We start from the raw sequence: 16265 nt of genomic DNA, 5'->3' as shown, positions 1-16265 counted from the left end.
ACATTACAGTGATGCACAGCTGACGTCTGTGACATCACTCACACAAACACATCAACTTCCTGTCCTCCTCCACTCACTGACTGACCTCAGATCAGCACGACAGAAGAGAGCTTGAGAAACTGTTTTTATTCTGTGTTTTTGCTCATTTGTGCTTTATTCAAGTGAAAATCTGTCCATATTCTTACAGTAGGGAATAATTGATTCAAAAAAGAAACGCTGACCTCAGATACTGTATTCTGTGTGTGTGTTTGTGTGTGTGTGTGTGTGTGTGTGTATTCAGGATGAAGAAGAGGAGATTAAGCTGGAGATTAACATGCTGAAGAAGTACTCTCATCACAGAAACATTGCCACATATTACGGCGCGTTCATTAAGAAGAGCCCTCCAGGACACGACGACCAGCTGTGGGTCAGTTACACACACACACACACACTCAAGAGCATCACTGTATATCCACACTCCTTCCCAGGAATCTCTTGCCCAGTTTCACAGGCACAGGTTAATCAGTGTCTGAGCTGTTTTAACTGGAAGCATGTGTTAAACATTGTTTTGTCTCCAGATGAACAGCAGTGATGTTTGTTTATAAAAGCTTCTTAAATGTGCTGACTGAACGACGGCTGGTTGCATTAACTACTAGACTAGTCTTAAAAGATTGGTCATTGAATGATTTCATCAAGACTTTAAGGCCTGTGTTGTGAAGTGGTAGATTGGTCTAAAGCTGAACTGCTGGCTGGTCACAGTAGTTCGTAAGACACAGATTTAACACAGTCTAATCTGAGCCGTGAAACCAGACCTGTGTTCGGCTGGAAATGTTTTCATCTCATGTCAGGTTTATTGATCGCAGAGCGTTTCTTTCGGGACCCGGAGCTCAGCGAAGGTTTCCATCTACAGCTGGTCATGTGACTCTCGTTCAGATCCTACACAACACTGTTGATCGTAGCGTCGAGCTTCTCAGATGTGATGCTACTGCCAATCTCACAGCAAAACCTTTATTACACATATTAACTCAGTCAAACAATAGCGTGTGTGTTTATTGTCATTAGTGGGTTCAGTCATTAACAGAGAATGGAGATTGGGATATTGTTCATGTCTCTGACACTTACAGCAGAAGATCATGTGTCATGTGATGTGTGTCCGTGAGCAGCAGCAATACTAGTGTTCACACTGAAACCTGGGAAAAACACAATACAACCGTTATGAAGCGTAAAAGAGTTTATCAGATGCAAAAATGAAGAAGCTAACTATGGTTTAGTCTAACACAAACTGTGATTAACCCAATGTAACTGTGAACCCGCCCCAGATCTGCCACCATAACTAGATCCCTTGAGATCCAGACCTGTGGATCCCACAACCAGGAAGTGCCTTTCAATGCACCAGGATGCTGAATTTATTGTATTGTTCAAGTACAACCATGTAAATCACTCCAAACATGGTGAAACGCACACAAACTCCAGAAAAACACCAGAGTGAGAAGAAGTTCAGGTCGAGCGGAGAGTGCGACGACAGACAGAAGTGTTTCCACCAGTTCCCTGAACTGAAGCGCTTCATTCCTCTACTGTAATCCAGGGGAGATGAAACCTGACAAAATGCTCTTTATTTCAAACTGCGTATGTAGAAAAGAAGAAGAAATCACATTTACTGCACAGATCCAGGACACGTTTATATGGTCCCGAGACGTCTTGAGACTCTGATACTTCCTGACATGAAGACGTGACGACTTGCCCCGCACCAGCACATGTTTCTGCTTTATTACTCTGAGTGAAAATGAAAGTGCGAAAGAGGGTTTCTTTATTTGATGCTGTTTGCTGAGATTTTATCATCTTCAGTTCCGTGTGTGCGTGTGCGTGTGTGTGTGCGTGTGTGTGTGTGTGTGTGTGTGTACAGTAAACCTGTCGCTCTTGTTTGTGTAGCTGGTGATGGAGTTCTGTGGAGCCGGTTCGATAACAGATCTTGTGAAGAACACGAAGGGAAACACGCTGAAAGAAGACTGGATCGCGTACATCTCCAGAGAGATCCTCCGGGTATGAAGCGCTGACACTGACACGGCAGCGGGAGTGTGTGTGTGTGTGTTCTCTGATTGAGCGTGTTCTCTCCTCCTCAGGGTCTGGCCCACCTGCACGCTCATCACGTCATCCACAGAGACATCAAGGGCCAGAACGTGCTGCTGACGGAGAACGCAGAGGTCAAGCTAGGTCAGATCTCCAGCGCTGTCACATGCTGTCACGACCCACAAGAACATCCTTCCTTCAACAGAATCATCAGGAAAAACTGTCGTTTTATCATTTGTTTTCTGCTTTCACTGACGGCCCACATCTTCTCCAGTAATCACACTGTTTGACACTGCATACGCTAATAACAATACCGGTATGAAATATCAGAGCGGTTTAAAGAGCAAACGTTATGAAAGAAACACGCCTGACTACATCAGTATCCTAAGGTCTATGGTCACCTGAACACGGCGAGCTTCTCTCGCCATCCTGCCGCCTCTCGTGTGTTCTTCATACAGAAGTGTGTTCTCAGATATCCTAAATCTGTCACTAAATATTAATAAAATGAAGCAGCAACAGCAAGTTTTATTTTTATAGGTCACTCATTTCACTGAACCTGATCATGTTGAAATGATCCTTAAAGTGTGTAAATTAATCGGTTAATTTAATTTTGTTTTAAAGTTCAGAATCAGTGAAATTCCCCCACAGCACCACCTAGTGTCCAGCTGTACCGATACAGCTGAGCGCAGATACTGAACCTGTGTGAAAATGATCAAATCACGTCAAATATTCAATAATTCACTTTAGGGCAGTATTGCTGGATTTGATTTTGGAGGGCGTGTGTTTCTAACCACGGACACATGGTGGCAGCAGCAGCTCCTCACAGTACATCAGACTAAAGCTGTGATATAAAACTGACGAAACGCGTGTGATGTGATCAGACAGACTTCAGGTGAAGTGAAGCTGAAGCAGATTGATTTCTCTCGTGACGCTGCAGATTGAAGGTCCTGAAGGTTCACGTAAGGCAGCGTAAAAACGAGCAGGTGACAGATGAGACGTGCCACACACGGTCAGCTGATTCATGACGAGTGTGTTCCTCTGAAGTCACACCGAGCGTCTCCGCCCGACTCTCCTTCAGACGCCTCTTTCTCCATAAGGCTTTACGCCCATGTGAGCGTGATGTGGTGTGTGTCAGCTGACCTGCTCTCTGATCTCATCCGCAGTGGACTTTGGCGTCAGCGCCCAGCTGGATCGGACCGTGGGCCGCAGAAACACCTTCATTGGGACGCCGTACTGGATGGCTCCAGAGGTCATCGCCTGTGACGAAAACCCGGACGCTACTTACGACTACAGGGTAATGAGCTCACCTGACACACACACTGACCTCTGACACCATGAGTGAATGTGGCGCTGACCGGAGGATACTGTGTTTCCTGTGCAGAGCGATCTGTGGTCCTGTGGGATCACGGCTATAGAGATGGCGGAGGGCGCTCCTCGTGAGTACTTCATCACACACCTCACTCTTCAGACGGCTTCTCCGGGCCGCTCGCATGTCCTTTTATTTTCTAGAAGAAGTGAATGTACTGTTTGCTCATTTAAAACTCTGTTCCTGGAGGTCCACAGCCCTCCACCTGTAGTCTTGGAGTAATCCTGAAGGATTTGATGGGTTTGTTAGGGCGGAGGACTGTGGCCCTCCAGGAACTGACCCTAAATTCTGTCCTCTGACTCTCTCCTCGACGAGCTGCTCTCGTCTCTCTGTGGAAGTGAATATGGTTTCTGTGGCTCCTCGAGCAGAAGTATCGTAACACGTCACTCTGATATATAGTAGATCATTATGCCTCATTTGCATACACTCAATTATGCAGTAGGTTTTCACACATGATCAGTCGTGACACAGTTTATTTCTGGTCAAACATGACCTTTGATATCCAGAATTGCTAAATGGGACGTGTGTGTCGGTGTTTTGCAGCGTTGTGTGATATGCATCCCATGCGCGCGCTCTTTCTCATACCCAGAAATCCTCCACCCAGACTCAAGTCCAAGAAATGGTCAGTACCTTCATCTTCTTGTCGTATTGGTGCCAGCGGGTCAAAGGTCTCCTTCAGAAACACTCTCCTCTCCCGTGATCTTGTTTTCAGGTCCAAGAAGTTCTTCAGCTTCATCGAGGGCTGTCTGGTGAAGAACTACACGCAGCGGCCGCCCACCGACCAGCTCCTGAAGCACCCCTTCATCAGAGACCAGCCCAACGAGAGGCAGGTGCGGATCCAGCTCAAGGACCACCTGGACCGCTGCCGCAAGAAGCGCGGGGAGAAAGGTACGGTCCGCCGTCTGTGGCCGTGGAGACCGCGTGTGTGTGCGCCTGAGCTCGTGTGTGATCGTGTGTTTGTGCTCCGATCGCAGATGAGACCGAGTATGAATACAGCGGCAGTGAGGAAGAGGAGGAGGAAGCTCAGGAGCAGGAAGGAGAGCCCAGGTATAACACAACGCACTGGCAATATATCAAAACAAACACCCAGATTACAGATCTGACATCATCAGCGTACATGTGCGTTCAGACGGACCTTTCTTCTTCAGATGTTCCCACATTTATTACACAAATTAAGAATAAATTTCCATATGAAAGTGATTGATTTGGTGATCATCATGTGATCATGAGACTTTTGTATGCAGATTTCAGGCACTGATTTGTGTGTATCGATCCTGAATGAATACACTAGAGACCACCATTCTCCCATGATTTCTGACAAAATGTTAATTGCTGCAGCCTTATTAAAAACGTTTAATTGAATTAAAGGGTTAGTTCAGCTGAAAATGAAATTTCTGTCATGAATTACTCATCGTAAGATCACTTCCCTTACAGTAGGATTACTAGAGCCGAACACCTGCTCATCGTTACAGGGTTCATGAGCCGCTGGAACTGAAAAGTCAAGTCACCTTTATTTATAAAGCACTTTTTACAATGTACTTTGTACAATTACAATGTATATAATTCTTAAAGAAAATGGTGTCCGTATCCATCTTATCCATCCTAAATTCAGTATTGATTCATTCCCATGTAAAAATCAATATTTATTAATTTAGTTAATTCATCTAAAACACTTGCCTCACAGTAATTCATCAAATACAGTAGATTTTTATAGGGAATGTAATTTTTCTTGTGGCTGGTTATGGCCTGTCATTGTATTTGACTTGTTTTGGGTGTATTTATTGTCTTTATCTGCGTCTCTTGAGTGTGTAACTGTGATCTGAACTCCCGCAGCTCTATCGTGAATGTGCCGGGCGAGTCGACTCTGCGTCGGGACTTCATCCGTCTGCAGCAGGAGAATAAGGAGCGCTCGGAGGCGCTGAGACGACAGCAGCTCCTCCAGGAACAGCAGCTGCGTGAGCAGGAGGAATACAAGCGCCAACTACTGGCCGAACGACAGAAGCGCATCGAGCAGCAGAAGGAGCAAAGGAGGCGGCTGGAGGAGGTGAGCAGACGCCAAGTCATGCTGATTGACATGGCATTTGAACACACATCACATGCCAGACCTGAATCAGAGTAAAACTAAAGTCCAGAAGAAGTTTATAGATGTGCAGGCCTCAAAAAACCAAACTGGTGAAATGTGTCAAACGCCCGCTGTCTAATGCTGTAAAGAACAACTACATCCATCACATGTTTACTGAAAATGGCAAACATTTGTCACACCCTTCTGTTTGTTTGTTGAGACTTAAAGTGGCAATACTTTTATGATGAAGGACAACACAAGACAACACCGTTACTGAGTTGAAACGTAAGGAAATGGCAATAATGATTGTAAGTTTAACAGCAGAGGAACTCTTGTGTACTACAGCAACAGAGACGCGAGCGAGAGATGAGGAGACAGCAAGAGCGAGAGCAGAGGAGGAGAGAGCAGGAGGAGAAGAGGCGCTTGGAGGAGATTGAGAGGAGGCGCAAAGAAGAGGAGGAGCGCAGGAGGGCGGAAGAGGAGAAGAGGAGGGCTGACCGTGAGCAGGTGAGGTTCAGTTCTTCGCTAGTACTGGCCCTGTTCTTCATCAGTCAGTGTAAGCAGTGTGTTTGTAGCTCCTGTTCACAGAGAGACGCTCCTGGTCAATGGCTAAAATCATCCGTCTGAGGGAGTTAAAGTTTTGAGTGAAACACTGATTAAAGTTCCACATAATTGATTTCTTATCCGCAATGTATTTAGGCACCTATTGTTCCTGTTAGTTACCTAATTTTTCACATTTTTCCTTATTTTCTGCTATTTTAAGCTTTCTAAAAAAAAAACTACTAACACCTCAGACTAGGGCCGATACTGACACAGATTTCACAATTTGATTAAATTAAGATTCACAAGCTCTTGATTTCGATTGATAGATTCGTTTGGAGATATATCGGGTACAGTACATCAATATTTCCCAAGGAAAACAATCTCAGTACATCCGTGTAACGTGTGTGTTTGTTTGGCGGGAGTACATCCGTGTAACGTGTGTTTGTTTGGCGGGAGTACATCCGTGTAACGCGTGTGTTTCTTTGGCGGGACTACATCCGTGTAACGTGTGTGTTTCTTTGGCGGGACTACATCCGTGTAATGTGTGTGTTTGTTTGGCGGGAGTACATCCGTGTAACGTGTGTGTTTGTTTGGCAGGAGTACATCCGTGTAACGCGTGTGTTTCTTTGGCGGGACTACATCCGTGTAACGTGTGTGTTTCTTTGGCGGGAGTACATCCGTGTAATGTGTGTGTTTGTTTGGCGGGACTACATCCGTGTAACGTGTGTGTTTCTTTGGCGGGAGTACATCCGTGTAACGTGTGTTTGTTTGGCAGGAGTACATCCGTGTAACGTGTGCGTTTCTTTGGCGGGAGTACATCCGTGTAACGTGTGTTTGTTTGGCGGGAGTACATCCGTGTAGCGTGTGTTTGTTTGGCGGGAGTACATCCGTGTAACGTGTGTTTGTTTGGCGGGAGTACATCCGTGTAACGTGTGTGTTTGTTTGGCGGGAGTACATCCGTGTAACGTGTGTGTTTGTTTGGTGGGAGTACATCCGTGTAACGTGTGTGTTTGTTTGGCGGGAGTACATCCGTGTAACGTGTGTGTTTCTTTGGCGGGAGTACATCCGTGTAACGTGTGTTTGTTTGGCGGGAGTACATCCGTGTAACGTGTGTTTGTTTGGCAGGAATACATCCGTGTAACGTGTGTGTTTCTTTGGCAGGAGTACATCCGTGTAACGTGTGTGTTTCTTTGGCGGGAGTACATCCGTGTAATGTGTGTGTTTGTTTGGCGGGAGTACATCCGTGTAACGTGTGTGTTTGTTTGGCGGGAGTACATCCGTGTAACGTGTGTTTGTTTGGCAGGAATACATCCGTGTAACGTGTGTGTTTGTTTGGCGGGAGTACATCCGTGTAACGTGTGTTTGTTTGGCGGGAGTACATCCGTGTAGCGTGTGTTTGTTTGGCGGGAGTACATCCGTGTAACGTGTGTTTGTTTGGCAGGAATACATCCGTGTAACGTGTGTGTTTGTTTGGCGGGAGTACATCCGTGTAACGTGTGTGTTTCTTTGGCGGGAGTACATCCGTGTAACGTGTGTTTGTTTGGCAGGAGTACATCCGTGTAACGTGTGCGTTTCTTTGGCGGGAGTACATCCGTGTAACGTGTGTTTGTTTGGCGGGAGTACATCCGTGTAGCGTGTGTTTGTTTGGCGGGAGTACATCCGTGTAACGTGTGTTTGTTTGGCGGGAGTACATCCGTGTAACGTGTGTGTTTGTTTGGCGGGAGTACATCCGTGTAACGTGTGTGTTTGTTTGGCGGGAGTACATCCGTGTAACGTGTGTGTTTGTTTGGCGGGAGTACATCCGTGTAACGTGTGTGTTTGTTTGGTGGGAGTACATCCGTGTAACGTGTGTGTTTGTTTGGCGGGAGTACATCCGTGTAACGTGTGTGTTTCTTTGGCGGGAGTACATCCGTGTAACGTGTGTTTGTTTGGCGGGAGTACATCCGTGTAACGTGTGTTTGTTTGGCAGGAATACATCCGTGTAACGTGTGTGTTTCTTTGGCAGGAGTACATCCGTGTAACGTGTGTGTTTCTTTGGCGGGAGTACATCCGTGTAATGTGTGTGTTTGTTTGGCAGGAGTACATCCATGTAACGTGTGTGTTTGTTTGGCGGGAGTACATCCGTGTAACGTGTGTTTGTTTGGCAGGAATACATCCGTGTAACGTGTGTGTTTGTTTGGCGGGAGTACATCCGTGTAATGTGTGTGTTTGTTTGGCGGGAGTACATCCGTGTAACGTGTGTTTGTTTGGCAGGAGTACATCCGTGTAACGTGTGTGTTTGTTTGGCGGGAGTACATCCGTGTAACGTGTGTTTGTTTGGCAGGAGTACATCCGTGTAACGTGTGTGTTTCTTTGGCGGGAGTACATCCGTGTAACGTGTGTTTGTTTGGCGGGAGTACATCCGTGTAACGTGTGTTTGTTTGGCGGGAGTACATCCGTGTAACGTGTGTGTTTCTTTGGCGGGAGTACATCCGTGTAACGTGTGTTTGTTTGGCGGGAGTACATCCGTGTAACGTGTGTGTTTCTTTGGCGGGAGTACATCCGTGTAACGTGTGTTTGTTTGGCGGGAGTACATCCGTGTAACGTGTGTGTTTCTTTGGCGGGAGTACATCCGTGTAACGTGTGTTTGTTTGGCGGGAGTACATCCGTGTAACGTGTGTTTGTTTGGCGGGAGTACATCCGTGTAACGTGTGTTTGTTTGGCGGGAGTACATCCGTGTAACGTGTGTGTTTGTTTGGCGGGAGTACATCCGTGTAACGTGTGTGTTTGTTTGGCGGGAGTACATCCGTGTAACGTGTGTTTGTTTGGCGGGAGTACATCCGTGTAACGTGTGTTTGTTTGGCAGGAGTACATCCGTGTAACGTGTGTTTCTTTGGCGGGAGTACATCCGTGTAACGTGTGTTTGTTTGGCGGGAGTACATCCGTGTAACGTGTGTGTTTCTTTGGCGGGAGTACATCCGTGTAACGTGTGTTTGTTTGGCGGGAGTACATCCGTGTAACGTGTGTGTTTGTTTGGCGGGAGTACATCCGTGTAACGTGTGTTTGTTTGGCAGGAGTACATCCGTGTAACGTGTGTTTGTTTGGCGGGAGTACATCCGTGTAACGTGTGTTTGTTTGGCGGGAGTACATCCGTGTAACGTGTGTGTTTGTTTGGCGGGAGTACATCCGTGTAACGTGTGTTTGTTTGGCGGGAGTACATCCGTGTAACGTGTGTGTTTGTTTGGCGGGAGTACATCCGTGTAACGTGTGTTTGTTTGGCGGGAGTACATCCGTGTAACGTGTGTTTGTTTGGCGGGAGTACATCCGTGTAACGTGTGTGTTTCTTTGGCGGGAGTACATCCGTGTAACGTGTGTTTGTTTGGCGGGAGTACATCCGTGTAACGTGTGTTTGTTTGGCGGGAGTACATCCGTGTAACGTGTGTTTGTTTGGCGGGAGTACATCCGTGTAACGTGTGTTTGTTTGGCGGGAGTACATCCGTGTAACGTGTGTTTGTTTGGCGGGAGTACATCCGTGTAACGTGTGTGTTTGTTTGGCGGGAGTACATCCGTGTAACGTGTGTGTTTCTTTGGCGGGAGTACATCCGTGTAACGTGTGTGTTTGTTTGGCGGGAGTACATCCGTGTAACGTGTGTGTTTCTTTGGCGGGAGTACATCCGTGTAACGTGTGTGTTTGTTTGGCGGGAGTACATCCGTGTAACGTGTGTTTGTTTGGCGGGAGTACATCCGTGTAACGTGTGTTTGTTTGGCGGGAGTACATCCGTGTAACGTGTGTTTGTTTGGCGGGAGTACATCCGTGTAACGTGTGTTTGTTTGGCGGGAGTACATCCGTGTAACGTGTGTGTTTGTTTGGCGGGAGTACATCCGTGTAACGTGTGTTTGTTTGGCGGGAGTACATCCGTGTAACGTGTGTTTGTTTGGCGGGAGTACATCCGTGTAACGTGTGTTTGTTTGGCGGGAGTACATCCGTGTAACGTGTGTTTGTTTGGCGGGAGTACATCCGTGTAACGTGTGTTTGTTTGGCGGGAGTACATCCGTGTAACGTGTGTGTTTGTTTGGCAGGAGTACATCCGTGTAACGTGTGTTTGTTTGGCGGGAGTACATCCGTGTAACGTGTGTTTGTTTGGCGGGAGTACATCCGTGTAACGTGTGTGTTTCTTTGGCGGGAGTACATCCGTGTAACGTGTGTGTTTGTTTGGCGGGAGTACATCCGTGTAACGTGTGTGTTTGTTTGGCGGGAGTACATCCGTGTAACGTGTGTGTTTGTTTGGCGGGAGTACATCCGTGTAACGTGTGTGTTTCTTTGGCGGGAGTACATCCGTGTAACGTGTGTTTGTTTGGCGGGAGTACATCCGTGTAACGTGTGTGTTTCTTTGGCGGGAGTACATCCGTGTAACGTGTGTGTTTGTTTGGCGGGAGTACATCCGTGTAACGTGTGTTTGTTTGGCGGGAGTACATCCGTGTAACGTGTGTGTTTGTTTGGCGGGAGTACATCCGTGTAACGTGTGTTTGTTTGGCGGGAGTACATCCGTGTAACGTGTGTTTGTTTGGCGGGAGTACATCCGTGTAACGTGTGTTTGTTTGGCGGGAGTACATCCGTGTAACGTGTGTTTGTTTGGCGGGAGTACATCCGTGTAACGTGTGTGTTTGTTTGGCAGGAGTACATCCGTGTAACGTGTGTTTGTTTGGCGGGAGTACATCCGTGTAACGTGTGTTTGTTTGGCGGGAGTACATCCGTGTAACGTGTGTTTGTTTGGCGGGAGTACATCCGTGTAACGTGTGTGTTTGTTTGGCGGGAGTACATCCGTGTAACGTGTGTGTTTGTTTGGCGGGAGTACATCCGTGTAACGTGTGTGTTTGTTTGGCGGGAGTACATCCGTGTAACGTGTGTGTTTCTTTGGCGGGAGTACATCCGTGTAACGTGTGTTTGTTTGGCGGGAGTACATCCGTGTAACGTGTGTGTTTCTTTGGCGGGAGTACATCCGTGTAACGTGTGTGTTTGTTTGGCGGGAGTACATCCGTGTAACGTGTGTGTTTGTTTGGCGGGAGTACATCCGTGTAACGTGTGTGTTTGTTTGGCGGGAGTACATCCGTGTAACGTGTGTTTGTTTGGCGGGAGTACATCCGTGTAACGTGTGTGTTTGTTTGGCGGGAGTACATCCGTGTAACGTGTGTGTTTGTTTGGCGGGAGTACATCCGTGTAACGTGTGTGTTTCTTTGGCGGGAGTACATCCGTGTAACGTGTGTGTTTCTTTGGCGGGAGTACATCCGTGTAACGTGTGTTTCTTTGGCGGGAGTACATCCGTGTAACGTGTGTGTTTCTTTGGCGGGAGTACATCCGTGTAACGTGTGTGTTTGTTTGGCGGGAGTACATCCGTGTAACGTGTGTGTTTGTTTGGCGGGAGTACATCCGTGTAACGTGTGTGTTTGTTTGGCGGGAGTACATCCGTGCAACGTGTGTTTGTTTGGCGGGAGTACATCCGTGTAACGTGTGTGTTTGTTTGGCGGGAGTACATCCGTGTAACGTGTGTGTTTGTTTGGCGGGAGTACATCCGTGTAACGTGTGTTTCTTTGGCGGGAGTACATCCGTGTAATGTGTGTGTTTGTTTGGCGGGAGTACATCCGTGTAACGTGTGTGTTTGTTTGGCGGGAGTACATCCGTGTAACGTGTGTGTTTGTTTGGCGGGAGTACATCCGTGTAATGTGTGTGTTTGTTTGGCGGGAGTACATCCGTGTAACGTGTGTTTGTTTGGCGGGAGTACATCCGTGTAACGTGTGTGTTTGTTTGGCAGGAGTACATCCGTGTAACGTGTGTGTTTCTTTGGCGGGAGTACATCCGTGTAACGTGTGTGTTTCTTTGGCGGGAGTACATCCGTGTAACGTGTGTTTGTTTGGCGGGAGTACATCCGTGTAACGTGTGTGTTTGTTTGGCAGGAGTACATCCGTGTAACGTGTGTGTTTATTTGGCGGGAGTACATCCGTGTAACGTGTGTGTTTGTTTGGCGGGAGTACATCCGTGTAACGTGTGTTTGTTTGGCGGGAGTACATCCGTGTAACGTGTGTTTGTTTGGCGGGAGTACATCCGTGTAACGTGTGTTTGTTTGGCGGGAGTACATCCGTGTAACGTGTTTGTTTGGCGGGAGTACATCCGTGTAACGTGTGTTTGTTTGGCGGGAGTACATCCGTGTAACGTGTGTGTTTGTTTGGCGGGAGTACATCCGTGTAATGTGTGTGTTTGTTTGGCGGGAGTACATCCGTGTAACGTGTGTTTGTTTGGCGGGAGTACATCCGTGTAACGTGTGTGTTTGTTTGGCGGGAGTACATCCGTGTAACGTGTGTGTTTGTTTGGCGGGAGTACATCCGTGTAACGTGTGTTTGTTTGGCGGGAGTACATCCGTGTAACGTGTGTTTGTTTGGCGGGAGTACATCCGTGTAACGTGTGTGTTTCTTTGGCGGGAGTACATCCGTGTAACGTGTGTTTGTTTGGCGGGAGTACATCCGTGTAACGTGTGTGTTTGTTTGGCGGGAGTACATCCGTGTAACGTGTGTGTTTGTTTGGCGGGAGTACATCCGTGTAACGTGTGTGTTTGTTTGGCAGGAGTACATCCGTGTAACGTGTGTGTTTCTTTGGCGGGAGTACATCCGTGTAACGTGTGTGTTTGTTTGGCGGGAGTACATCCGTGTAACGTGTGTGTTTGTTTGGCGGGAGTACATCCGTGTAACGTGTGTGTTTGTTTGGCGGGAGTACATCCGTGTAACGTGTGTGTTTGTTTGGCGGGAGTACATCCGTGTAACGTGTGTGTTTCTTTGGCGGGAGTACATCCGTGTAACGTGTGTGTTTGTTTGGCGGGAGTACATCCGTGTAACGTGTGTGTTTGTTTGGCGGGAGTACATCCGTGTAACGTGTGTTTGTTTGGCGGGAGTACATCCGTGTAACGTGTGTTTGTTTGGCAGGAGTACATCCGTGTAACGTGTGTGTTTCTTTGGCGGGAGTACATCCGTGTAACGTGTGTTTGTTTGGCGGGAGTACATCCGTGTAACGTGTGTGTTTCTTTGGCGGGAGTACATCCGTGTAACGTGTGTGTTTGTTTGGCGGGAGTACATCCGTGTAACGTGTGTTTGTTTGGCGGGAGTACATCCGTGTAACGTGTGTTTGTTTGGCGGGAGTACATCCGTGTAACGTGTGTGTTTCTTTGGCGGGAGTACATCCGTGTAACGTGTGTTTGTTTGGCGGGAGTACATCCGTGTAACGTGTGTGTTTGTTTGGCGGGAGTACATCCGTGTAACGTGTGTGTTTGTTTGGCGGGAGTACATCCGTGTAACGTGTGTGTTTGTTTGGCGGGAGTACATCCGTGTAACGTGTGTGTTTCTTTGGCGGGAGTACATCCGTGTAACGTGTGTGTTTGTTTGGCGGGAGTACATCCGTGTAACGTGTGTGTTTGTTTGGCGGGAGTACATCCGTGTAACGTGTGTGTTTCTTTGGCGGGAGTACATCCGTGTAACGTGTGTGTTTGTTTGGCGGGAGTACATCCGTGTAATGTGTGTGTTTGTTTGGCGGGAGTACATCCGTGTAATGTGTGTGTTTGTTTGGCAGGAGTACATCCGTGTAACGTGTGTGTTTGTTTGGCAGGAGTACATCCGTGTAATGTGTGTGTTTGTTTGGCAGGAGTACATCCGTGTAATGTGTGTGTTTGTTTGGCAGGAGTACATCCGTGTAACGTGTGTGTTTGTTTGGCAGGAGTACATCCGCCGGCAGCTGGAGGAGGAGCAGAGACACCTGGAGATCCTGCAGCAGCAGCTGTTACATGAACAGGCGATGCTCCTGGTGAGTGAATCCCTCACGTCTCTACTGAAATGCACAATCATTGCCTGATCCTGTGAAACCAAGGAAACTCTTTGCCAGTGATTGCTTTTCTTCTAGATCAGAGATAGTTCACACATTCTTGCAATCAGAAAGAGTATCATAATATTGAGTCTAATACGAGTCAGACTGTTACAGATTAAACCCATTATTGTGGTTGAGGATCGTTTTAACACTTCAAATACATGATACAGGTGAAGTGACCATGATTAGCCCATGTATTATATAAGCCCAATTGTTCTTTAATTTTGGAATATAAAAGGGACAAGGCATGAGAGAAATTGCATGTGTTTGTTACTGCATTTTTCCATTTATTTAGTTGTTTAGTTGTTATTTGTGCTCATGTATTGCTGGTTTCTGGCAATCACTGTAAGAACTAGATTAATACATCAAATGAAACCTAATATGATTTGATTTATGTGCAGTTTAAAGCAATATTTGAGATGATTAATGTTTTTGACCCTCTGTGGTTCAGGCGGATGAGCGGCACAGGAGGAACGTGCAGGGTTCTCCTCAGGCTGTGGTGATGCCGAAGCAGCCGCCCGCTGTACCGCCACGCTCAGAAGCGTTTTCCAACGGCAGTGTCTCAGAACAGAGCCATCGACCCGCTGACCCACAGGTAACCTTCAGGGTGTGATGGGGCGTTTATAAAGTGATTTAATCTGAAAAAATGGCCATTTAATTTTTTTTAATCTTTTTGTTGTTGTTAAAGACGGGAAGCTTTTTAAGATGCTTTCTCTGTATCACATCATTGTCGTTCTGCCACATAGAATGATGGGACATGTAGTTTAGTCACCTCAACCAGCTAAATGAGTTGTGTTTTCTGGCAAGCTAATGACATTTTAAAGGCATATCACGGGTTCAGTGCTAGTGAAGTTCAGTTGACAGCGTTTGTGACTTAATGCCTGATATACTTCATGCCAAATCGAAGAACTTCACTGTAAGTATATCGGGGCCTTTAATGTTAATTACCACAAAAGTCTATTTCCACTCATCCCTTGAACAATACTCACTGTTAGTCTGACCACAGGACAAACAATCTGTGTTAACATGATTTTAGGGTTATAAAATTACTTACCCGCCTTTTCTGAGTGAACTCTGTATCTGTGCGTTTATATCGCTGCAATTCTGTAATGTCTGCAAACATAGAAACCAAAGAGAAAGGGAAACACTAATGGAAGACAAAGGTGCTTCATTATGTTCTGGCAGCTGCTAAGAGCGCGCGGGCGACTGCTGCTGGAGATGAACACAGAAGTGCCATGTTTCCACTGTCGGCCCAAAGTGTGCTAGTGCGTCCCATGGCCAGGCGTCTCCACGGTCTCCTCCGGGGCTTGAACGGGCCTCCTCTGGGTCAATATGTCGGTTTATAATACCTTAGTCCAAAGTGGGCCAACTGGGGCTGGAGGTGTGATCATGAAGGTGGAGTTAATCTGAGTCAGCTGCTCATTTCCCATGGGTTAATATAAGACGACCGGCTAACATCAACACCTAAGACACTTGTAACCATGTTCAGCTTAAAGTTAAAATAACGCCAGCGAGTTAAAATAACTGATAAAATAAGCTTGAAAATGTGTATGATTGGATCTGATGTGGATTACAATCACAGTATGAGGCAGGAAAATGTTATTTAGAGATTCCACGTCATGCTAAAGAATGGAAGCTTGTTTCTGCAGTATAAAAAATAAAGGTAATTTTCTCTCAAAATTTGTTCTATTTTCTGACATTATTTCTCAGAATTGAGATATAAACTTTGTGAGAAAGAATTGAACATAGAAAGAAATGAACGTTGAACAGACAAATGATATATGATCATAATCCTCACTGTGTGTCTCATCCCAGTGATACTGAACTTCCTGATATCCATATTTGGCACTAAGTGACATCATCACTGTGCTTTTCTGCTCGTGAGCTCCCTCTGCTGTTCTGGCCGAAAGAATAACAGATGAGAGAGAGCTGTGATCTAGTCAGTAATGGTTCTTCGCTGATGTAACGCTGGGGTTGTGCATTAATTGCAGGTTTCAGCACTTGCAAAGTACTCCCACTTCAAAGTAGTCACAAGAACAACAGTTTAATCAACCTTACAGCTAAAAATAATGTATGTGTTTTAACAGAAGAATGCGGTAGAAGTGCTTTTATAACATTACAAGCTTCACATTTCTGCCTTTTTTGGCACACTTACAATGAAAGTGTCTCACTTCTTTTATTAAAGAAGAGGAGGGGAGAGTCGAAATAACTTGTACTGAAGCCGGTGTATTCCTGTAGTTGCAGTATAATCCGTCGTTTCAAGTATAAGTGCAACAAAGCAGTTCCTCAGAAAATAATACAGTGTCAGTGAATTAACCGTTTTAACGGTGACACTTCTCAGTCAGGTCGGAGCGTGGGCATGTCCT

The 16265-nt window shown here is 46.5% G+C and overlaps 1 protein-coding gene across 3 annotated transcripts in view; it reads left to right on the top strand.

Moving 5' to 3' along the window:
• The window catches only part of map4k4 (mitogen-activated protein kinase kinase kinase kinase 4), a 45701-nt gene that overhangs the window by 15089 nt on the left and 14347 nt on the right, over positions 1-16265 (top strand). For 2 of the 3 annotated variants that reach the window (XM_067410521.1, XM_067410520.1), the window contains exons 4-15: positions 281-406; positions 1909-2019; positions 2100-2190; positions 3210-3340; positions 3428-3482; positions 3956-4034; positions 4125-4300; positions 4387-4459; positions 5246-5456; positions 5820-5981; positions 13753-13839; positions 14351-14494. In XM_067410521.1, the coding sequence (XP_067266622.1) occupies positions 281-406; positions 1909-2019; positions 2100-2190; positions 3210-3340; positions 3428-3482; positions 3956-4034; positions 4125-4300; positions 4387-4459; positions 5246-5456; positions 5820-5981; positions 13753-13839; positions 14351-14494 (1446 nt within the window). Of the gene's footprint in view, positions 1-280; positions 407-1908; positions 2020-2099; positions 2191-3209; positions 3341-3427; positions 3483-3955; positions 4035-4124; positions 4301-4386; positions 4460-5245; positions 5457-5819; positions 5982-13752; positions 13840-14350; positions 14495-16265 lie in introns of those variants that run through there. The other variant, XM_067410522.1, reaches the window with a different exon arrangement.

The sequence above is a fragment of the Chanodichthys erythropterus genome, chromosome 14 (assembly GCF_024489055.1).
Source record: "Chanodichthys erythropterus isolate Z2021 chromosome 14, ASM2448905v1, whole genome shotgun sequence".
In the NCBI taxonomy this organism is placed as follows: domain Eukaryota; kingdom Metazoa; phylum Chordata; class Actinopteri; order Cypriniformes; family Xenocyprididae; genus Chanodichthys; species Chanodichthys erythropterus.
This window is presented reverse-complemented; position numbering and strand designations above follow the sequence as displayed.